Genomic DNA, 25434 nt, shown 5'->3' with positions numbered 1-25434 from the left:
TTTAAACAAGGAGATAGTAATAATTTGAAAAGACATAGAAACCATAAAAAAGAACCAGTCGGAAATGAAGAATACAATATTTAAAATGAAAACACTAAAATGAATAAACAGGTTAGATGAAGCAGAGGATCAAAACAGCGATTTTGAGGACAAGATAACAGTATGCCCCCAAGCAGAGCAACAAAATGAAAACAGAATTTTGAAAAATAAGGAAAGTGTAAAGGACTTCTAGGACAAGCATGTCAAACTCAAAGGCTAACATGGGCCAAATAAATAAGGTTTAAGTTTATATGGGCTGCAAAAATACAAAAGCTTTAATTTTCATAGAAATATATGTTTATTTTGATAGAAACATGCTGAATACAAAGGGATGAAATAAATGAATAATCGTTAACATAAAATATAAAACATTTTTTTAAATTAATATTTTGTGAACATTAACCCTTTGCACTCACTTGTGTTTTTCTCGATTCCTTTATTCTAATGCTAACCATGTCGAGTCACACTAGACATCTGAGTGCAAAAGGTTAACTTACCAGACACTGAATAACTGCACAAATTAATAAACATAACGCAAATAAACCTATTTTTCTTGTTCTCCAAAATCAAAGTATTTCCTGTTGCGCACACCAAACAAGTCAGTCCAAGACTAATGATGTGGCAATCGGCTGCTAAAATATTTGCTGCTAGTATTAGTGGAGAGAAATGGTGCACCTGCGCATAAGGCACATAAGGAAAATGAATGCAACATGATTATAGTAATCAGTCATCAACGAACATTGTAGTTAGTTATTAATAATTATGTATAACAGGATATTATAAAATTAAGTTATAAAATTTTTATTAAAACCATTTCTTACTGGTATATTGGCTGGGCTGCAAAAATATTTGTTGTGGGCTACATGCAGCTCACAGACTGTGAGTTTGACATGCTTGCTCTAGAACATCAAGCATAAAATCATCCACTATCATTGGGATACCAGGAGGAGAAGAGAGTGAGCAAGCAATTGAGAACCTGTTTGAAGAAATAATGGCTGAAAATTTCCCTAACCTGTGAAGGAAAATGTCATCCAAGTTAAGGAAGCACAGAGTCCCAAACTCAAAAAGACTCAAAACAAGACACATCATAATTAAAATGACGAAGGTTAAAACAGAATTTTAAAGGCAGAGAGACAGAGACAGTTAGTTACCTTCAAGGGAGTTCTCATAAGGCTGTACGCTGATTTCTCAACAGAAATACTTCAAGCCAGAAGGAATTGGCATGAAATATTCAAAGTGATGCAGTGTGAGTTCATTAATGCAAAACCAGTATCACAAGAAATGTTAAAGGGCCTGCTTTAAGAGGAAGAAAATAAAAAGAGAAAGAGAGGAACATAGATATAAAGAGGAAAATTGTCCCAGCTGGTGTAGCTTAGTGGATTGAGCATCATCCCATAGACCAAGAAGTCCCAAGTTTGATTCCCAGTCAAGGCATTTACCTGGGTTGTGGGCTTAATTCCTGGTGTGGAGGGGGGATGTGAAAGGCAGTGAATCAATGTTTTGTCCTCATATTGATGTTTCCATCTCCCTTCCTCTCTCTCTAAAAATGAATAAGTATATTTAAAAATGAATAAATGGCAAAATAAGTGCCTATTAATGATAACCTTAAATTTAAATGGATCAAATGCTCCAAATAGAGCATATAGGTTAGCTGAATGCATAATAAAACATGATCCATATATAGATGCTGTCTACAAGAGAACCATCTCAGAACAAAAGATACACACAGACTGAAAGTGAAAGGGTGGAAAAAAATATCCCATTCAAATGGAAACAAACAAACAAAAAAATCCCAGGAAGGAAACTTATATCAGACAAAATAGACTTCTAAACAAAGGCCACAAGAAAGACAACAAAGGTCACTACATAATACTAAAGGGATTGATCTAGCAAGAGGATATAACCCTTGTGAACATATATGCATCCAAAATAGGAGCAGCTATCCTATATAATAAAGAGCTAATATGCAAATGGTCATCACGCCCTCATGCTGCCACACCATAATGGCTCAGATACAAAACTCTGGGGAGAGAGGAATGGGGACCAGCCAGTCACAAATGAGCTCGCGAGAGAGGAATGGGACCAGCCAGGATGCAGCCCAGGAGAGGGACAAGCCACATGCCCTGCAGTTCCAGGCACCAGTGGCTGTGCCTGTGCCTGCAGCCCAGGAGAAGGCCAATCGGCCCACCCTGCACTCCTGGGCACCAGCGCCTGCAGCTGCGGCCCAGGAGAGGGACAAGCCACCCGCCCCATGGTCCTGGGCGCCTGCTGCTGGCCAGAGGGAGGGAAGCCTGGGTCCAGGTGCCTGCAATCGGCTGGTGGAGGGAATCTTGGGTCCCAGGTGGGGGGCAAGGCAGAGGCAGTTAGGGCTGATCAGGCCAGCAGGGGAGCAGTTAGGGGCGATCAGGCAGGCAGGCAGAGGTGGTTAGGGGTTATCAGGCAGGCAGAGGGGTTATGGGTGATCAGGTAGGCAGGCAGGCAGGTGAGCAGTTAGGAGCCAGTGGTCTCAGATTGCCAAGAGGCAGTCAGACATCCCCCAAGGGGTCCCGGATTGGAGAGAGTGCAGGCCAGGCTGAGGAACCCCCCATTACGTGCAGAATTTCATGCACCAGGCCTCTAGTATATAGAGAAAAACTTGGTGGACATTAAAGTATAGACTTACAGAAATACAGTCATACTAAAGAATTGTAACACTCAATGACATCAACAGGTAGTCAAATAATAAGGCAACAGTGACCTTAAACAACACACTGGATCAGAAAGATTTAATTGATATTTACAGAACATTTCATCCCAAAGGTGGAGAATATACAATCTTGCCAAGTGCACATAAAACATCATCAAACATAGACCAAGTTTTAGGACAAAAACTAAGTGTTAATAAATATAGGGAAATTGAAATCACATTAAACATCTCTGACCACAGTAGTATGTATAAAACTAGATGTAAATTATAATAAAAAATTGAAAACAGTAAAAATATGGAGGCTAAATAACATTATTAAACAATTAATGAGTTAAAGTTAGATAAAGGAAGAAATAAAAAGTTACCTGAAGACAAGTGAAAATTAACACACAAAAACAAAAATCTATAGAACACAGCAAAAGTAGACCTGAGAAGGAAGTTCACAGCATTTCAGGCCAACTCAAGAAGCAAGAAAAAGCTTAAGTAAACAATCTAACCATACACCTAAATGAACTAGAAAAAGAATAACAAAGCCCAGACTAAGTAGAAGGGAGGAGATAATAAAGATCAGAGTGACAATAAATGGCATAGAGACTAAAGAAATAATACAAACATCAATGAAACCAAAAGTAGGTTCTTTGAAAAGTCAAGTAAATTTACAAACCTTTTAAGACAAACTCTTCAATGAAAAATGAATTAGACCCAAATGAATAAAATCAGAAATGAAAGATATGAAGTAGCAATTGACACCACAGAAATACAAAGGATTGTAAGACAATGCTATGATCAACTTTATGCCAACAAATTGGATAACCTAGGTGAAAAGGATAAATTCCTAGAAATATACAATCTTCCAAAAGTGAATCAAGAAGAATCAGAAAATCTGAATATACCAGTTACAACTAATGAAGTCAAAGCAATAATCAGAAAATTCACAGCAAACAAAAGTACTGTACTGATGGATTCACAGTTGAATTTTGCTAACATTCTAAGAAAAACTAAGATTTATTCTTCTCAAATTATTCCAAAGAAATTAAAAAGGAGGGAAGACTTCCAAGCTCATTTTATGAGGCAAGAATTATCCTATTTCCGAAACCAGATATGGGCACTACAATGAAAGAAAAGTACAGGCCAATTTCCCTGATGAACATAGATGCTTAAATCCTCAACTAAATATTAGCAAACCAGATCCAACAATACGCTGAAAAGATCATACATCATGATTGCATGGGATTTATTCTGGGGATGCAAGTTTGGTACAATACTCACAAACTAATAAATGTAACATACTACATGGACAAAATGAAGGATTAGAATAACATAACCTTTTCAATAGACACAGAAAAAGCATTTGTGAAAATCCAACACCCATCTAATAAAAGCGTAACATGCTAATTGACCATACTTTTGCAATGCCCACCAGCCAATCAGGAGTGAGTATTAACCCAACAAAGATGGCAGGTTAATTTGCATACTCAGGCACCGAGCCACTCCAGGCCTCTGGGCAGCATGGGAAGGCAGAAAGGTGGCTCCGGGCCAGAGCATAAAGGCAGCTCCGGGCCGGAGTGTAAAGGCAGCTCCGGGCCAGAGCAGAAAGGTGGCTTCAGCCAGAGAGAAGGTGGTGCCGGCAGCCAGGGGAAGGAAGGCCCAATCTTGCACAAATCTTCATGCAATAGTGAACTTACAGAAAGAGAGACTAAAATAGCAATTCCATTTACCATTGCACCAAAAAAATTAAGATACGTAGGAATAAACTTAACTAAGGAGGTAAAAGAACTATACGTGGAAAACTACAGGACACTGAAAAAAGAGATAGAGGAAGACGTAAACAGAAGGAAGAACATACCACGTGAATGGATTGGTAGAATCAACATCATTAACCCTTTGCACTCACTGGCTTTTTTCTCGATTCCTTTATTCTACTCGGGATTTAATTTTTTAAATACCCCAGATTTTACAAAGCGCGGGAGTAGAATAAAAAAACTGGAGTTTCTTTTCATACAAACTTATTTATTTGGATTTTTTTATATTTCAAATTATTGATACATTCAAAGAGTATAAAAAGAGCTGCTACCGATGCTAACCGTGTTGAGTCACACTCGACATCCGAGTGCAAAAGGTTAAAATGTCCATACTACCCAAAGCAATCTATGGATTCAATGAACTCCCCATTAAAATACCAATGGCATATTTAACAGACCTAGAAAGAACTCTCTAAAAATTCATCTGGAATAAAAAAAGACCCCGAATAGCCACAGCAATCCTGAGAAAGAAGAACAAAGTAGGTGGGATCTCAATACCAGATTTCAAGCTGTATTTCAAAGCCACTGCTCTCAAAACAGCATGGTACTGGCACAAGAACAGACATACAGACCAATGGAATAGAATAGAGAACCCAGATATCAACCCAAACCACTATGCTCAATTAATATTTGACAAAGGAGGCATGAACATACAATGGAGTCAAGACAGTCTCTTCAATAACTGGTGTTGGGAAATTTGGACAGACATATGCAAAAGAAAAATGAAACTAGACCACCAACTTACACCATACACAAAAATAAACTCAAAATGGATAAAGGACTTAAACATAAGATGGGAAACCATAAAAATACTAGAGGAATCCACAGGCAGAGAAATCTCAGACATTTGCCAAAGCAATTTCTGCACCAATACAGTTCCTAGGGCAGTGATGGGCAACCTTTTGAGCTTGGTGTGTCAAACTTCGCCAAAAAACTGAGCATAACTCGGGTAGTGTGTCACTTTGAGGAAAAAACATTATTTCGCAAATGTTTCATCCTCAGGAGCAGCAAATATTTCATCTTTGGCATGCGGCCACTTCAGGGGCCATGTGTCATCAGAAATGGCTACGTGTGTCAGTGCTGACACACGTGTCATAGGTTTGCCATCACTGTCCTAGGGCAATGGAAACTAAATAGAAAATAAAAAAATGGGACTGCATCAAAATAAAAAGCTTTTGCACAGCAAAAGAAACAATCAACAAAACAACAAGAAAGCCTACTGTATGGGAGAACATATTTGCAAATGTTATCACTGATAAAGGTTTAATCTCCAACATCTACAGGCAACTTATACAACTTAATAAAAGGCAGATAAATAATCCAATAAAAAAATGGACAACGGACCTCAATAGAATTTTTTTGAAAGAAGACAGAAGGAAGGCCAAGAGGCATATGAAAACATGCTCAAAGTCACTAATTATCTGAGAGATGAAAATCAAAACGACAATGCGGTACCATCTCACACCTGTCAGAATGGCAATCATCAACAAATCAACAAACAACAAATGCTGGTGAGGATGTTGAGAAAAAGGAACCCTCGTGCACTGCTGGTGGAAATGCAGACTGGTGCAGCCACTGTGGAGAACAGTATGGAGTTTCCTCAAAAAACTAAAAATGGAACTCCCATTTGACCCAGTAATCCCACTTCTAGGAATTTATCCCACGAAACTAGAAACACCCATCAGAAAGGATATATGCACCCCTATGTTCATAGCATCACAATTCACCATAGCTAAGATTTGGAAACAGCCTAAATGCCCATCTGCAGATGAGTGGATTAGAAAACTGTGGTACATCCACACAATGGAATACTATGCTGCTGTAAAAAAGAAGGAACTCTTACCATTTGCAGCAGTATGGATGGACCTGGAGAGCATTATGTTAAGTGAAATAAGCCAGGCAATGAAAGAAAAACACCACAAGATCTCACTCATTTATGGAAAATAAAGAACATTATAACCTGATGAACAAAAAGATAGACACAGAGGCAGTAAAGCACCAAACAGACTGTCAAATTACAGCGGGAAGACTGAGGAGTGTTGGGGAGGCGGGGAAAAAGATCAACCAAAGGACTTGTATGCATGCATATAAGCACAACCAATGGACACAAAACACTTGGGCGGTGGGATGAGGGCATGTGACAGGGGGTAGTGGAGGCTGGGGGAAGATCTGTGGGGAAAAAGGAGATATATGTACTAATATATGTAATTTTTTAAACAATAAAATTAAATAAATTAAAAATAAATTTAAGAAAATGAATAAATAAAGCGCCAATTAACTAGAAAATAATGCTAATGGGACTATTGTAAGAAAAAGAAATAGAAAGAAAAGGAGGGCCACAAGCATAAAGAATAAAAATGGCAACAAACAAGTATCCTAATATATAAAAACCCAGGGTCGTAACAACCAAAACGACTGAAGGCTCGACCAACCGGAAGTCAGTGCTGGGTTGCCATTGTGACCCAGCACTGACTTCCCCGCTGCTGCGGGCACTGCAACCCAGCACGGACTGCCAAGGGGGCTGAGGATCAGGCCCAAAGGGAGGTCCAGGGAGAGAGAATCAGGGTCTGATCCATAGCCTCCATGGCAGTTGTTGATCAGCCCTTGCCCCTGTCTTTCTCTCAGAGCCTGGCCAGCAGCCATGCCTCTCTTTCTCTTGGGCCCCAGCTGGGGCTGCTGCCCAGCCACACCTCACTGATCAAGCCCATTGATAGGCCCATAGATGCTGACTGGCATAGAAACTGACCAAGCAGAACCAAATCTGGGTGAAGTGTGAGGAGCCAATGGCTGCCTAGGAGGAGGAGCTTTTCACACTGACTGGCATAGAAACCAATTAATCAGAACCAAATCTGGATGACGTACAAGGAGCCAATGGCTGCCTAGGAGGCAGAGCTTTCGACACTCACTGGCATAGAAACTGACCAATCAGAACCAAATCTGGGTAAAGTGCAAGGAGCCAATGGCTGCTTAGGAGGCAGAGCTTTTGACACTGACTGGCATAGAAACCGACCAATCAGAATGTAATCTGGGTGAACGTCAAAGGCAGAACCTAAGGTAGGGGCTTAGGAGGGGTTTTAAGTGCAACAGTTGTTAGGTGTAAGGTGTAAGAGAGCGGTTCAATTTTTTAATGACCAGTTTGGCAGTATAGTGCATATGGCTGGCTATCAGTCCAGATATAGGGATTATGCATTTTTGTCTGCCAAGAGCATCTCCCCCTGATGAAAATAGCCCCCCCTATTTATGCAATCCTATCCTATATATTCTAACTATACTACTAAAAGGGTAATATGCTACTTAGACCACGTCAACTGGCCATCTTCTGGACGTCCGACTTCCTTCTGGACAAAGCCATGGTGGTGGGGGCCAAGGCAGTGGCTGTTAGGGACTATCAGGCCAGCAGGGGAGGGCAGTTGGGGGCGACATCAAGCTAGCAAGGGAGGGCAATTAGGGGTGATCAGGTAGGGAGAGGCAGTTGGGGGCGAGATCAGACTGGCAGGGGAGAGCAGTTGGGGGAGAGTTCAGGCCGGCAGGAAAGGGCAGTTAGGGGCAATCAGGCAGGCTGGCAGAGGCAGTTAGGGGCAATCAGGCAGGTAGGCAGAGAGCTTAGGGGCGATCAGGCAGGCAGGCAGTGGCAGTTAGGGGTGATCAGGCAGGTAAGCAGGTGAGTGGTTAGGAGCCAGCAGTCCCAGATTGCGAGAGGTATGTCTGACCAGCAGTCAGACATCTCCCAAGGAGTCCCTGATTAGAGAGGGTGCAGGCTGGGCTGAGGGCCCCCCGCTCCCGTGCATAAATTTTGTGCACTGAACCACTAGTCTATCAATAATAACCTTAAATCTGAAGGTGGTCAATGTTCCCACCAAAGGATATAGATTAGCTGAATGGATAAGAACACATGACCCATATTTATGCTGTCTGCAGGAGACCTACCTCAGAACAAAAGAATCACACAGGATGAAAGTGAAAGGATGAAACAAATTTCCAGGCAAATGGAAATGAAAAAAATAAAAGCTAGGATAGGAATACTCCGACCTGACAAAATAGACTTTAAAATGAAGGCCATAAGAAGAGATAATGAATACCAATTCATAATAATAAAAGGATCAATACAACAAGAGGATATAATCTTGGGAAACATATATGGACCCAATAAAGGAGCACACAAATATATTTTAAAAAAAACCACATTCTGGACTTTAAGGGAGAGATTGACAGCAATAAAATCATAGTAGGGGACTTTAATACCCCACTGATATCACTGGATAGATGTTCTAGACAAAAAGATCAATAAGAAAGCAGAGCCCCTAAAGGACAAACTAGATCAAATGAATTTAATTGACATTTATAGAATATTTTACCCAAAAGCTGCAGAATATACATTCTGGAGAAACCAAGATGGCGGCATAGGTAAACACCTAAGCTGCTGCCTCGCACAACAATTTCAAAACTACAATTAAAAGACAAAACGGACATCATCCAGAACCACAGGAAGGCTGGATGAGTGGAAATTCTAAAACTAGAAGGAAAGAGAAAAGCACACTGAGACTCAGAGGAGCTGCAAGGGGCAGAGGTACTGAAATGCGCATGTGGAGAGGACTGGCAGCTGAGTGCGTGGCTCGCTTTCTCAAGCGGGAGGGAGACAAAAGCTCCCAACTGTGCTGAACTCCAGTTCCGGGCGAGACTCTGGGGACCCAGACTCATGCAGGGAGAGGCTAGACTGTCAGGAGGGAAAAGCACACTGAGACTCAGAGAAACTGTGGAAGGCAGAGGTACTGAAGCGCACACACAGAGGGCAGGCGGCTGAGTAACCAGACTCATTTGGGGAGAAACTGGACTGTCTGGCAGTGCGCGGAGCTTGAGGGCAGCTTTCTCTCAGAGGTGCTTGCAGCAATTACCACGGGACACTTAGACACAGGGGCCTATTAGGGCAGGGCTGACAGTAAACTGGTGCTGTCTGCTCCGCCCTGAGATTCCGCCCCATCCAAGCTGAGCACAGAGGCTTTTGCAAATCTTCTCTCATAAGGATGTCTCCAGCACAGAAGTTCTCCCAGCGTAGGCACAGCTGATCCTCTCAGCCAATTGGCCTGGAGGTCATTTCCTCCCAGTGATACCAAGAACAATCAAGGCTTAACTACAACAAGATGGTGCACACAGCCCACAAAGGAGTGCACCAAGAGTGTCCACCTCAGGTAACTGGGGAGGCTGAGCCACTGGGCCCTGTAGGACACCTACCACACAAAGCCACTCTAACAACTCAAGGAAGCAGCCAAAATGCAGAGACAGTGAAACAGATCACAAATTAAAGAAATGGAAGAAAGCAAACTACTGGATATAGAGTTCAAAACCACGGTTATAAGGTTTTTCAAGAATTTTCTAGAAAAGGCCAATAAATTTAATGAGACACTCGAGGATATGAAAAAAGGACCAACTAGAAATTAAGCATACACTAACTGAAATAAAAAATATTATACAGAGATCTAACAGCAGACTAGAGGATCGCAAGAATCAAGTCAAAGATTTGAAATACAAAGAAGGATAAAACACCGGGTGAGGCCACGCGCCCCTGGGTCTGGAGAGGCCACGCGCCCCTGGGTCTTGGTGAGGCCATGTGTCCCTGGATCCAGGTGAGGCCTCACGCACCTAGGTCCGGGTGAGGCCACGTGCCCCTGGGTCTGGGAGAGGCCACGCGCCCCCGGGTCCAGGTGAAGCCATGTGTCCCTGGATCCAGGTGAGGCTGGGTCCCGGGTCCGGGTGAGGCCTCGCGCACCTAGCTCCAGGTGAGGCCACGCACCCCTGGGTCTGGGAGAGGCCACGCGCCCCTGGGTCTGGGTGAGGCCACGTGCCCCTGAGTCCGGGTGAAGCCGTGCCCCTGGGTCCGGCCGAGACCAAACCAGAGGGAGTCGGACCTCCGTTACCACCATTTGTCCACCATCCAGAGCTGAGGGGTCAGTGATGACATGTACACATAAGGAACTGGTGGACATTGAAATTGGGTCTCTAAAGAACTGTTGGTCCAGAAAGAAACTCACTACAGACTGATTCATTTTCCTGTCAGCATAACTATTATTGCTCGTCTCACATTCAGTTCTTATAAGTATATCTCTAGTGACGCATGATCTCGCTCATCTAGGGGAAATGATGAACAACATAGACTGATGAACAAGAACAGAACCAGAAACAAGGAGGCATCGATCGGACTATCGGGCCTCAGAGGGAGGATAGGGGAGGTTGGGGGGAGGGGGGAGAGATAAACCAAAGGACTTGTGTGCATGCATATGAGCCTATCCAACGGTTAAGTTCAACAGGGGGTTGGGGCATCCGTGGGGAGGGGTGTGGGATGGGAATGGGGGGATGAGGACAAATATGTGACACCTTAATCAATAAAGAAATTTAAAAAAAAAGTTTAAAAAAATAAATAAATAAAATAAAATAAATAAAACAAAACAAAACAAAACAAAAAAAAGGATAAAACACTCAACCAGAAAAGCAAAAAGAAAAAAGTATCCAAAAACATGAAGATAGTGTAAGGAATCTCTGGGACAACTTCAAGCGTACCAACATCAGAATTATGGGGGTGCCAGAAGGAGAGAGAGAGCAAGATACTGAAAACCTATTTGAAGAAATAATGACTGAAAACTTCCCCCACCTGGTAAAAGAAATAAACTTACAAGTCCAGGAAGCGCAGAGAACCCCAAACAAAAGGAATCCAAAGAGGACCACACCAAGTCACATCATAATTAAAATGCCAAGAGCAAAAGACAAAGAGAGAATATTAAAAACAGCAAGAGAAAAACTGTTAGTTACCTACAAGGGAGCACTCATACGACTGTCAGCTGATTTCTCAACAGAAACTATGCAGGCCAGATGGGAGTGGCAAGAAATATTCAAAGTGATAAATAGCAAGAACCTACAACCAAGATTACTCTACCCAGCAAAGCTATCATTCAGAATTGAAGGGTAGATAAAGAGCTTCACAGATAAGAAAAAGCTAAAGGAGTTCATCACCACCAAACCAGTATTATATAAAATGCTGAAAGGTATTCTTTAAGAAGAAGAAGAAGAAAAAGGTAAAAATAAAAATTATGAACAACAAATACATATCTATCAACAAGTGAATATAAAAATCAAGTGAATTAAAAATCTGATGTACAGAATAAACTGGTGAATATAATAGAATCAGGGGCATAGAAAGGGAGTGGACTGACAGTTCTCGGGGGGAAAAGGGGTGTGGGGTTGCGGGAAGAGATTGGACAAAAATCGTACACCTATGGATGAGGACAGTGTGGGGAAGGTAAGGCCAAAGGGTGGGGTGGGAACCCGGTGGAGGGGAGCTCTGGGGGGGAAAAGAGGAACAATTGTAATAATCTGAACAATAAAGATTTATTAAATTTAACAAAAAGAATATACGTTCTTCTTAAGGGCACATGGGACAGTCTCAAAAATAGACCACATGTCAGGACACAAACTAAGTCTCTGTGAATTCAAGAATGAAATTATATCAAGCATCTTCTTGGATCACAATGTCATTAAAATAGAAATTAACTACAGAAAAAACAACAACAACACTGAAAACCATACAAACACATGGAGGATAAATACATTTTATTAAACATGGAAGTGGTTACCAAGGAGATCATGGAAGAAATAAAAAACGTCCTAGAAACCAATGAATATGAACACACAACACCACAAAATATATGGTACATAGTGAAAAGAATCCTGAGAGGGAAGTTCATAGATCTACAGGCCTACTTCAAGGAACAAGAAAAATTACTAATAAACTATCTAACCCTACAAATAAGAAATTAGAAAAAGAAAAACAAGAAAAGCCCACAGTAAGTAGGAAGAAAATAATAAAGATCAGAGCATAAATAAATGACAAAGTCTAAAAAAAAAAAAAATCACTAAAGTCAATGAAACTAAGAGCTGGTTCTTTGAAAAGATAAACAATATTGATGAACCTTTAGCCAAACTCATCAAGAAACAAAGAGAGAGGACCCAAATAAAAAAAAATCAGAAATGAAAGGGGATGAATTAACAACTGACTCTACAGAAAGAAAAAGGATTGTAAGACTATACGAAGAACAACTATATGCCAACGAGCTGGACAACCTGGACAAAATGGACAAATTCCCAGTAAAATACAATCTTCCAACACTTAACCAGGAAGAATCAGAAAACCTGAACTGACTGATAAAAACTGATGAAATTGAAGCAGTAGTTAAAAATAAACCTCCCAGCAAACAAAAGCCTTGGTCTGGACCACTGCACATGGCACTTTTACCAAACAGTCAAGGAAACACTTATATCTGTCCTCCTCAAACTATTTTTTTAAAAATCTAATAATAAGAAACACTTCTGAGCTCTTTTTATGATGCCAGAATAACCCTAATTCTAAAACTAGATAAAGACAGTACAAAGAAAGGGAATTACAGGCCAGTGTACCTGATCAACATAGATGCTAAAATCCTCAAAAAATATTACCAAATCAGATCCAGCCATGTACTAAAAAGATCATATACCACAACCAAGTGGACTTTATTCCAGGATGCAAGGCTGGAACAATATTTGCAAATCAACAAATGTGATACATCACATAAACTAATTAAAAGACAAAAATCATGTAATCATATCAATAGACATAGAAAAGCATTCGAGAACAACATAAACTGATGGACAAAAATAGATCCAGAGACAGAGAAGCATCCAACAGACCATCAAACCTCAGAGGGAAGGTATGTGAGGGTGGGGTAGGGGGTGTAAGAGATCAACCAAAGGATTTGTATGCATGCATATAATCATAACTAATGGACACAGACACTAGCGGGGTGAGGGCATGTGCTAGGGGTGGGAGTGGCCTGGGAGAGGTCAATGGGAGGGGGGAAGGGGAAAGGAGATATATGTAATACTTTAAACAACAAAGAATTTAAAAAAAAGAAAAAGCATCCGACAAAATCCTACACGCAGTTTTTATAAAAACTCTCAGCAAATTGGGAATACAGGGATCATACCTCAACATAATAAAGGCCAAACCTACAGCGAAAATCATACTCAATGGGCAAAAACTAAAACCATTTCCTCTAAAAATAGGAACAAGACAGGGATGTCCACTTTCACCACTCTGTTTCAACATACTAGTAGAAGTGCTAGCCAGAGTGACAAGAAGAAAACATGAAAGACATCCAAATTGGAATGGAGGAAGTAAAACTCTCCTTATTCTCAGATGACATAGAAAACCCTAAAAATTGCATCAAAAATTACTAGATTTTAGAAAGTGAATTTGGCAGTGTAGCAGGATACAAAATTAACACCCAGAAATCTATGGCATTTTTATACACCAATAATGAACTCTCAGAAAGAGAAACTGAACAAACAATCCCCTTTAGCATTGCAACAAAAACATTAAGATACTTATGAATAAACTTAACCACAGAGGTAAAAGACCTTTTACTCTGAAAACTATAGGATTTGAAAAAAGAGATAGAGGAAGATATAAACAAGTGAAAGAATATACTATGTTCATGGATTTGTAGACTCAACATCATTAAAATCTCTGTACTACCCAAAGCAATCTATAGGTTCAATGTAACCCCTATTAAAATACCAGTGGCGTATTTCACAGATGTGGAACAAATACTCCAAAAATGTATATATAACCAAAAATGTCCCTGAGTAGACATAGCAATCTTGAGAAAGAAGAACAAAATTAGAGGGATCACAATACTGGATATCAAGCTATACTACAAAGCCACTGTACTAAAAATAGCCTGGTATGGGCACAAGAACAGGCATATAGATCAATAGAGCAGAACAGAGATCTCAGAAATCAACCCAAACCATTACTCTCAAGTAATATTTGACAAAGGAGGCAAGCATATACAATGGAGTCAAGACAGTTGCTTCAATAAATGTTGGGAGAGTTGGACAGACATGCAAAACAATGAAACTAGACCACCAACCTACACCAGACAAGAGAATGAACTCCAAATGGATAAAAGACTTAAACATTAAGTAGTGAAACCATAAAAATCCTAGAAGGAAAAATAGGCAATAAAAACTCATACATCTCTTAAAACAATATGTTTGTGGATATATCTTTAGTGCAAGAAAAACTAAGGGAAAATAAACAAATGGGACTGCATAAAAATTAAAAGCTTCTGTACAGCAAAATAAACCACCAACAAAATGAAAAGAGAACCCACTACTTGGCAGAACATATTTGCCAATGATACATCTGATAAGGGGTTAATTTCCAAAATATATAAGGAACTTATGCAACTTAAAAGAAAGACAATCGAATTAAAAATGGGCAAAGTAACTAAATATACACTTCTCCAGAGTGAACATATAGATGGCCAAGAGATATATGAAAAAATGCTCAAAGTCACTGATGAGAGAGATGAAAATGAAAATGAAAATGAGGTATCACCTTACACCTGTCAGCATGGCTACCATCAACAAATCAACAAACAACAAGTGCTGGTGAGGATGTGGAGAAAGAATTATTGTACACTGCTGGTGGGAATGCAGCCATTATGGAAAAGGGTATGGCGTTTCCTCAAAAAATTTAGTATGGAACCGCCATTTGACCTGGTGATCTCACTTCTAGGAACATATATCAGGAAAACCAAATAACCAATCAGAAAGAATATTTGTACCCCTATGTTCATAGTAGCACAATTTACAATAGCTAAGATCTGGATACAGCCCAAGTGCCTATCAGTAAATGAGTGGATTAAAATGCTGTGGTATATACCATGGAATACTATGTAGCAGTAGGAAAATAAAAGGATCTCTTACCCTTGAGACAGATGGAGGGACCTGAAGAATATTATGCTAAGCAAAATAAACCTTTCAGAGAAAGACAAGTATCACATGATCTCACTCTTATGTGGAACCTAATGAACAAAATAAACTGATGAACAAAATAAACTGATGAACAAGATAGATCCAAGACATAGAAACCCCGAACATAGTGTGGAGTCTCAGAGGGAAGGCATGGGAGGGTGGGAAGAAATCAACCAAAGAACTTGTATAAACTCTGTGTGTGTGTGTGTGTGTGTGTGTGTGTGTGTGTGTGTGTGTGTGTGTGTGATGAACACAGACAATAGGGTGGTGAAGGCCTGGGGTGTGGTATGGGGGTGAGTTAGAAGTTGTCAAGGGGAGGAAAAGGTAGACATATGTAATGCTTTCAAAAACAAAATTTTAATTAAAAAAAAATAATAGATCCAGAGACATAGGAGCATGGAACAGTCTGTCAAATGTCAGAGGGAAGGCGGGTGTTGGTGGTTGGGTGAGAAGAGATCAACCAAAGAACTTGTAAGCATTTATACATAATCCATGGACACAGACAATATTTTGGTGAAGGCCTGGGGTGGGGGGCAGGGGCAGGCTAGAATGAGTCAATTGGGGAGAAGGGTGACATATGGAATACTACAATAATAAAGATTTAATGAAAATGTAAGTTGTTAAAGAATAAAAGTCCTACTAGAAAACATGGGCCCCAAAATATCAGACATCTCACATACCAGAATTTTCACAGATATATCGCCTAGGGCCGTGGTCGGCAAACTGCGGCTCGCGAGCCACATGCAGCTCTTTGGACCCTTGAGTTTGGCTCTTCCACAAAATACCACGGCCTGGGCGAGTTTATTTTGAAGAAGTGGTGTTAGAAGAAGTTTGTTTTAAAAATTTGGCTCTCAAAAGAAATTTCAATTGTTGTACTGTTGATATTTGGCTCTGTTGACTAATGAGTTTACCGACCACTGGCCTAGGGCAAGTGAAACAAAGGGAAAAAAATGTGACTACATCAAAATAAAAATCTTTAATATGGCAGAAGAAACCAGCATCAAGATGAAAAGGGAACCCACTATATGGGAAAACATATTTGCCAATGATACATCCAATAAGGGGTTAATTTCAAAACTATATGAAATACTCATACAACTCAACAAAAGGAAGACAAACAATCCAATTTAACAATGGGCAGAAGACCTGATTAGACACTTCTCCAAAGAGGACATTCAAATGGCCAAGAAACATGAAAAATGCTTCAGTTCACTAATCATCATAGAGATGCAAATTAAAACAACAATGAGGTATAACCTTATACTTGTCAGAATGGCTACCATCAATAAATCAACAAACAGCAAATGCTGGTGATGATGTGGAGAAAAAAGAACCCTAGTACATTTGTTGTAGGAATGCAAACTGGAGCAGCCACTATGGAAACTGGAGTTCCATCAAAAAATTTAAAATGGAAATGCTATTTGTTCCAATGATCCCACTCTAGGAATGTATCCTAAGAATCCAGAAACTCCAATCAGAAAGAATATATGCACGTTTATGTTTATAGCAGTATTGCTTACATCAGCTAGAATCTGGAAATAGAACAAGTGCCTTGAAGTAGAAGAATGGATTTTAAAAGGTATGGTACATTTACACAATGGAATACTATGCAGCTGTGAAAAAGAAGGATCAATTACCCCTTGAGATATCATGGAGGGCCCGGGAGATGATTATGCTAAGTGAACTAAGCCAGTCAGAGAAAGACATATATCACATGATCTCACTTATATGTGGAAACTAAAGAACACCATACCCTGATGAATAAAATAGAACCAGAGTCATTGAAACATGGAACAGACTGACAAATCTCATTTGGAATGTGTGAGGGGTGTAGAGATTAACCAGAGGACTTATATGCATATATGCATTGGCCATGAATACAGATAATAGTGTGGTGAAGGCCTGGGGCCCTGTGGGAATGAGATGGTGTGGGGTAAGTGGGAAAAGAGGGGGAGAAATTTGTAATACTCTCAACAATAAAGATATAAAAAATAGCAATTGCATATATTTCAGATCTAGTATGAATATTGCATAAATTTATATGGGACCAGAAATGACTCCAAATTAGCCTCAGTAATCTTGAGAAAGGAACAAAGTTTGAGGTATCACATTATCTGATATCAAACTATATACAAGGCCATAGTAATCAAAACAGAATGGTATTGGCACAAGAACAAGTATATGGAACAATGGAACAGAATAGAGAGCACAGTAATAAACCAAAAAATTTGTGGTCAATTAATATTTGCCAAAGCAGGCAAATCATACAATGGGGTAAAGACGGTCCATTCAATAAGTGGTGTTACGAAAATTGGACAGATATATGCAAAAAAAAAAAAAAAAAAGTAACTAAACCACTAACTTACACCATACACAAGAATTAACTCAGAATGGGTTAAAGACATATGAAGGTTCCAAAACTATAAAAATCCTAGAAGAAAACATATTCTGTATAATCTCAGACATTTCTCATTGCAGTTTTTTCTGCCAATATATATTTTTGAGCAAGGGAAATAAAGGGAAAAAAAAAACACAAGAACAAATGGGACTTTAGCAAACTACAAAGCCTTTGCACAGCAAAAGAAACCATCAACAAAATTAAAAGGAACCCATTTATTGGGAGAACAAATGATACATCTGATAAGGTGTTAATTTCCAAAAATATATAAGGACTTATACAATTCAACACCAAGAAGGCAAACAACTCAATTAAAAAATGGGCAAAGAACCTGAGTAAACACTTCTCCAAAGAGGATATATAGATGGCCAATAGAGATATGAAAAAAAATGCTCAATGTCACTAACCATCAGAGAAGTGCAAATTAAAAATTAAAACTATGATGATGTATCACCTCACAACTGTCAGAATGGCTATCATCAAAAGCAACAAGTGATAATGAGGATGTGGAGAAAGGGAACATTCATGCCCTGTTGGTGAGAATGCAGACTAGTGCCACCACTGTAGGAAACACTATGGGATTTGCTAAAAAATTTAAAAATGAAATGGCCTTTTAATCAAGCAATCCTACTTCTGGGAATATATCCACAAAAACCTGAAACACTAATGCAAAAGAATATATGCACCCCTATGTTCATTTCAGTGTTATTTACAATACCCAAGATCTACAAACAGCTAAAGTGACTATTAGATGAATGGATAAAAAAGCTGTGATACATTTACACAGTTGAATACTACTCAGTTGCAAATAATCCTACATAATAAAAAGGTAATATGCAAATTGCATCACTCCGCTATGCCCATGATTGGGCCGGCTGGAGGCACGGTGGGCGGGACTCAGGGTGGCTGATTGGCTGGCGGGAGGAGCAGCCTAAACGCCGGCGCTGTGGGAGGACCCATGGGGCCGGCAGAAGGTGCTGGTGGCAGAACTCGGGGTGGCCAATTGTGTGGCTGCGGCATCAGTTTTCTGCCAGCACCAGTTTTCCTCTGGCCACCTGCCGATCTGAGCGCCTCCAGCCAGCGCTATCGGCCACCCCGAGTACCTCCCCCAGCCTTCGGGGGCGCTCCAATCGGCGGGTGGCTGGAGAAAAACTGGTGCTGGCGGAAAACTGGTGCTGGCAGCCAGGTGAAGGAAAGTCTATTGCACGAAACTTCGTGCAACGGGCTTCTAGTAATAATAATAATAATGAAATCTTACCTTTTGGGACAGCATAGATGGACCTGGAGAGTATTATTCTTCGTGAAGCCAGTCAGAAAAAGACAAATACCATATGATCTCACTTATATGTGGAATCTAATGAACAAAATAAACTGACAAACAAAATAAAAATAGAGCCATAGATACATGAAATAGACTGACCACTGTCAAAAGAGAGGGGTGGGGGGATTGGTAAAAGAAGGTGAAGGTATTAAGCTAAAAACTACATCATATATATATATATATATATATATATATATATATATATATATTCATAAATAACCAAGACATGGAAACAACCTATGTACCTATGTGTCCTCCAATGGGTGAATAGATGAAACATGTGTGTGTATATGTATATAACACACAGACACAGACAACAGTGTGGTGATAGGCAGAGGGAAAGGTGTGTTAGATATGTAGCTTTGGGCAAAGGGGGTGGGATAAATGGAGATGGAAAGAGACTTTGCTTTGGGTAATGGATGCATGATGCAGTATGCAGATGATGTTTTGTTGAGTTGTACACTTGAAACCTGTATGGTTTTGTGAACCAATGTCACCCTAATAAATTCAAATTATTTTACATTTCTTTTTTTTTAAATATATATTTTATTGATTTTTTACAGAGAGGAAGGGAGAGGGACAGAGAGTCAGAAACATCGATGAGAGAGAAACATCGATCAGCTGCCTCCCGCACACCCCACACTGGGGATGTGCCCGCAACCAAGGCACATGCCCTTGACTGGAATCGAACCCGGGACCTTTCAGTCCACAGGGTGACGCTCTATCCACTGAGCCAAACCGGTTTCGGCAAATTCAAATTATTTTAAAAACAATGAAAACACAAGATGGATACTGGAAATAAATATTTGCAAAACACATATCTGATAAAAGAATTGTATCCAAAATGTAGAAAGAATTCTTAAAAATGATCAACATTAAGGAAACCTATTTACCTAAAAATAAAAGACCAATAGTGGAATGGTGGACACTTGACATCATGCATTTGTGAAAAGTCATAGAACTATATAACACAAAGTGTCAGTCCTAATGTAAACTGTAGATTTTTATTAATAAGAATGTTGGGCCTACAAAAAACATAGGGGAAATACTGAATGGCATTGGTCTTGGCAACAGGTTTTTTTTTTTAAATATGATATCAAAAACACAAGCAACAGAAACAAAAATAAACAAGTGGGACTACATTAAACTACAAAACTTTTGCAGAGCAAAAGAAACAATTAACACAATGACAGTGCAACCTACAGAATAGGAAAAATGTTTACAAACCATATGTCTGATAAAGGATTAATATTAAAAATATATACCATAAAGCAACTCATATAATTCAGTAGCAAAAAAAAAAACACAAAAAAACACAAACAAACAAATGAAAAACACCCCAGTAGTCCAATTAAAAAATGGACAGAGTATCTGAATAGACTTTTTTCTAGAGAATTCATACAGATGGCCAACAGATACATAAAATTTTTTCAACATCACTAATCAATCAGAGAAATGCAAATTGTAACCACAATGAGATAGCATCTCATGTCTGTTATTAAAAAAAAAACAACAAGAAATACAATTGCTGGTGAGATGTGGAGAAAAGGGAACCCTTGTTCACTGTTGATGGGGATGTAAGTTGGTGAGGCACAGTGAAAACAATATAGAAGGTCATAAAAAATTTAAATTAGACATGTCACCTGATCCAGCAATCCCGCTTCTGAATATATATGGAAAGAAAATGAAATCAGAAACTTAAAGAGATATCTGCACCCCCTTATGTTCATTGCAGCATTATCCACAATAACCAAGACACAGAAACAACCTACGTGTCCTCCAATGAATGAATAGATAAAATAAATGTGGTACCTTTGTATGCATGGAAATGCATACACATATACACAAAGGAATATTATTCAGCCATAAAAAGAAAGAAACCCTGCCTTATAGATGGACTTTGAAGGCATTGTTCTGTGTGAAATAAGTCAGAAAATAAAACATATACTGTATGATCTTACTTATATTTGTAATCTATAAAATGAAAACTTACAGAAACAGAAAATAAATTGGTGGTTGTCAGGGGCTGGGGTTTGGGGAAGTGGAGATATGTTGTTCAAAGGGAACAAACTTCCAGTTATAACACATAGTTCTGGGGATACAATATACACTATGGTGACTATAGTTAACAATACTTGTTGTATACTTGAAAGTTGCTAACAGAGTAGTTTTTAAATGTTCTTATCACAAAAAAAGGTAAATATGTGAGGCAGTGGATGTGCTAGCTAACCTTATTGTGGTAATCATTTCTCAATATATATGTCTATCAAATATCACGTTTCACACTTTAAACTTATACAATGTTCTGTGTCAATTATATTTCAACAAAGCTGGAAAATAAATATAAGAACAAAAACAAAACAAAAAATACTGACTTTTAGAACCAGTTCCTTCCCACTGAAATGCCAATGGCTGATGGTGGCTTAATAAGATACTACATCCAGGATAATGGGCTCAAATCATCAAACAAAGGCAAAAAAAAAAAAAAAAAGCTATAATGTTAAAATTTCAGACACTGGCCAGCAGATGAGGGAGGTATGTGGAAGCAGCAGAGAGGTCTTCCTTGCATTCTGAATCAGATGCTGTATATCTCAGTTTATTCTATTCTGAATATAGATTAGGATTAAACTTTAAATTTAGGCCCCCTGGTTCCAAGAATTCTCCATTCAAGTGGATTTTGCTTTGATGGTTGCAAACCCTCCTAATGAAAGTTGATAAATTATTTAAGTGTTCTATTTGAAATGTCATAAATATATTCCAAGTCTTTCATGAGTCATATTTTCTGGTGGTGAGTTTGCTTTCTCCCTCTATTACCAATGTCACTTCCCTGTTAAATACAATTGCATTACTCTCAACCTGGCATAGAACACTGGATCACTTGCTTTTAGAAAAACATTTCCCTCCCCTAAACACCTACCCTGAAGTCACTAGTTTTTAACCAGGCTCTTTTGACACTTCCAGGGGGAATGGAGGAGGGAGAAAATGTTGCTTCATATTAAATGGATAGTGTTGGGTTATTTGCAGCACCAACCCCTGCATAATGGATTATGGTCTCTTGGAAAGAGTTCTGAACTGAGAAGTCAAAGAATGTGGGTTCTAGCCCTTGCTTTGCGACCTTGGGTATGACATTTCCTTCAAGGTCTCAGTGTCTTCATCTGTAAAATGGATGATGGCAACATCCCAAATTTCTCAGTAATACTGTGTAGATTGCAAAGCATGTGTTGCTGCAGTAATCACCACACCATTCCAAAATCTATGAAGGAATGTAAATCTTCCCTTGGTGATTTTCAGCTCCAGCTCACACTCTCTAAAGTGGACTGCTTTGAAATGTCTGCCCATAGCGGTCAGTGGGTAATTTGAGAAGTCCCATGCTACTTAACTTATACCATTTCCCTTTGATCTTTCATCTACTCTAGGTGTCAACTCTGCCCGCTCAGTTCCTCCTTCCTATCCACCACCGCAGGACCCATTAAACCAGGGCCAGTACCTGGTCCCAGATGGCATCGCTCAGTCACAGGTCTTTGAGTTCACCGAACCCAAGCGCAGCCAGTCACCGTTCTGGCAAAACTTCAGCAGGTTAACCCCCTTCAAAAAATAGTACCTACAGGGAGGCAGATAATTTTAAAATAAAGTAAATAAAATTATATTTATAGATGGACCTTTTTTCGGAGAAGCACTGTTGAAATTTATAAATATATATATGGACATATACACACACAGAGAGACTCTTGAGTGTACAGAGAAAGAGAGAGAGAGAGAGAGAGAGAGAGAGAGAGAGAGAGAGAGAGAGAGAGAAAGAAAGAAAGAAAGAAGGACCAAAAACATTTTCTGTTCTTTGGGGGAAGTGAAATCTATAGTTGGTAGGAAGAGGTACCAATGACTTCTAAACATGTGATCCCTTCTTAAAAATTTTTTGTTCTTGCTCTATCACCTTCCCCTTTACTTTCAGAAAGTGACATTTCTATTTGTTCATTTTCTTGTTGAGATAATCTCTTTACTCCCCTGAGTGATTCATTGACTTGTCATTATTACCATAGATGTGTTTATATTGTTGTTGTTTTTTCTTTCCTGATGATACTGATGCTGATGACTTTTTAATTTAATTTAATGTAGTGGATTTGGGAGTTTAGAATTGTTTTTCCTTTTACTTTTTACTAGGTAAAGGGAGGGTCCCCTTTCTCCTCTCCTTCAGCTGACCATCTATCTTCAAATGTTTCTGCAGCCCTGTAGTTGCCCCAAACAGCCTTTTCCCTGCATCTTCTTTTCTTGGTTGTGTGAGTCTGGATGTGCTCTGTTGTGCCCTGTGACATAACTACTCAATATTCCTATTGCTTTCACTGTGTTTTAGGTATTGTAGAGGGATAAAAACCAAATATAAGAAAGGGCATATCAGAGTATAATGATGTAGGAGAAGACTTCTGTTCAGGGAACATTCTGCATTTGGGCTATTTCTTCTCCTAGCACTGGGGTTTTCCATGTTGCAGCACTGCTGAGTCATGACAGTTTTGTATCTAGGATTTAGTCTCACAAATTATTCTGTTCTTCAAGATGGTTATGGTTTTCCTTCTAAGCCTGTCCCTCTCCTAACCTAAAAGATCTGAACTGGAAGCAAACAGGCTAAAACTCTGCCTCCTGTGGAAGGGATTCAACTGCCTCTAGTAGCAAATAGATTTAAGAAAGGGCTCCCCACTGCAACCAGTTCCAGGGCATGTTCGTCCCAGTTTCTATTTGCAGATTATTTAGGCAGCATTGATAGGAGTCTATAAAGGGATAAAGACAGAGTCTACCCTACCTTACCAAGATCATCAGCTGCCTTTAAATTATTTACCTAGAGAAGAACCAATGCTGAACAGCAACCTTTTACAGGAAAAAAAAAACAACAACAAACAAACAAACAAACAGGGATGGGTATGGAAATAGACATCCTTGGCCTAAGATATGTACCTGCAGTTCCTACCATTCAAGTTATTTGAGACTTCCATCATTATTAGCAGATTGCATGGACAATCTTCCATGGCTCTTTTCTTCCCATCTTCCTATCTTTCTTCTTTTTCCTGCTCTATTGACACCAGAGGATTGGTGGCATTGCTGTAGTTAAAGTACTCTGGCACTTGAAGAAGGCCCCATTTCCAACATTGTCCCATCTCAGGACGTTTTAGGCAAGTAAGTAAGGATTCCAGGGGGACTTTTCCCTATGGAGAAAGGATCTGAGACAGAGATCCCATACTTAGGCTCATTTTGGGGCAGGATTTACACTGTGGTAAAACTAACTTCCCCCAGAAAGAGTTCCCTGTGGGTACAGGAGTACTTGCTTCTCCTCACCACATGGCCCCTTGGGTGGATAGATGTTGAACAGCAAGAAGAATAGAGTACAAAGAAGTAAGGATTGGCCTTGCTATGGAGAACCACTCTAGTGAGGAATCTGGAGATTGTGAGTCTGTTCAGAACCCCTTGGGAGAAGACTGCATCATGAAAGGATCTCAGCTTACTAAGCAGCAACCATGGCTGCAAGGGGCCCTCAGTGTAGCTGGCTTGATTGTTGCTCTATGTCTCCTGATCCAGACCAGGTCCTACCCAGCCTGGGAAATTTTCTTCTGTGGGAATCAAACACAAGTTGTTTCAGCTTCCATTCTACTACACCCAAATCAGACTTGTAGAATGAGCCAAGGATAAGCTTGAGCTGGGCAGAGGGCCAGGGCTTGGGACTGGCCACCACTGCTCAGTACATGACCTAGCTACTTAAACCCCCTTGGCAAGGAACCTGGTACCTAATGCATAAGAGAAAATGGCCTCTCTGGCAAGCAGAATGTGTTTCAATGGCTGGGTAGGCCTTCCTTGAACTTACATTTTTTCCTACTTGCCATTCCTCCCCACTACACTTGGCACTGACATGTTTCTCTAGGGTCCTGGAGCCCACCAAGAGGGGATGCTTAGATAAATCCCTGGGCCTACAATATCTCTTGGCCAAACCCCCTTGTCCCTGTGCTCCCCAAGACCTGTACCCAGAGCTCCAGGATCAGGGATATTGCCTCTCACCACACACCTCCCATCCATCCATCTCTCATCCACCAAACTCACTGGCTTCACCAGATGCCAATGACGTGTGGAAACATCAATAAATCAGTTTCCCCTTGGTTGTAGTGTTCCCCCAGCCTATGGCAGCAAATAAAACCAGTGGCCAGCAGCCACAATGGGGATCCCCATTATCTAGGCTCATGGTCCAGTCCTATTCTGTGTCCTCACAGCAGTGCTATCCATAAGAACTCTGTAAATCTTTGTTTCTGCATGGCCCTGAGCTCCCTTTTCCTCAACTCAATGAGGCCTGGATTTGCTCTCAAAAGGC

At 39.9% G+C, this 25434-nt stretch overlaps 1 protein-coding gene across 2 annotated transcripts in view; it reads left to right on the top strand.

Annotated features, from left to right (window-relative positions):
* ARHGEF9 (Cdc42 guanine nucleotide exchange factor 9) overlaps positions 1–22698 on the top strand; it is a 187921-nt gene extending 165223 nt beyond the window's left edge. For both annotated transcript variants that reach the window (XM_054716181.1, XM_054716177.1), the window contains one exon: positions 22508–22698. In XM_054716181.1, the coding sequence (XP_054572156.1) occupies positions 22508–22689 (182 nt within the window). In that variant the 3' untranslated portion in view covers positions 22690–22698. The remainder of the gene's footprint in view (positions 1–22507) is intronic.
* Positions 22699–25434: the final 2736 nt, after the last annotated feature.

The sequence above is a fragment of the Eptesicus fuscus genome, chromosome 1 (assembly GCF_027574615.1).
Source record: "Eptesicus fuscus isolate TK198812 chromosome 1, DD_ASM_mEF_20220401, whole genome shotgun sequence".
NCBI lineage: Eukaryota > Metazoa > Chordata > Mammalia > Chiroptera > Vespertilionidae > Eptesicus > Eptesicus fuscus.
The sequence above is the reverse complement of the archived record's forward strand: the minus strand, read 5'-3'. Positions and strand labels throughout refer to the sequence as shown.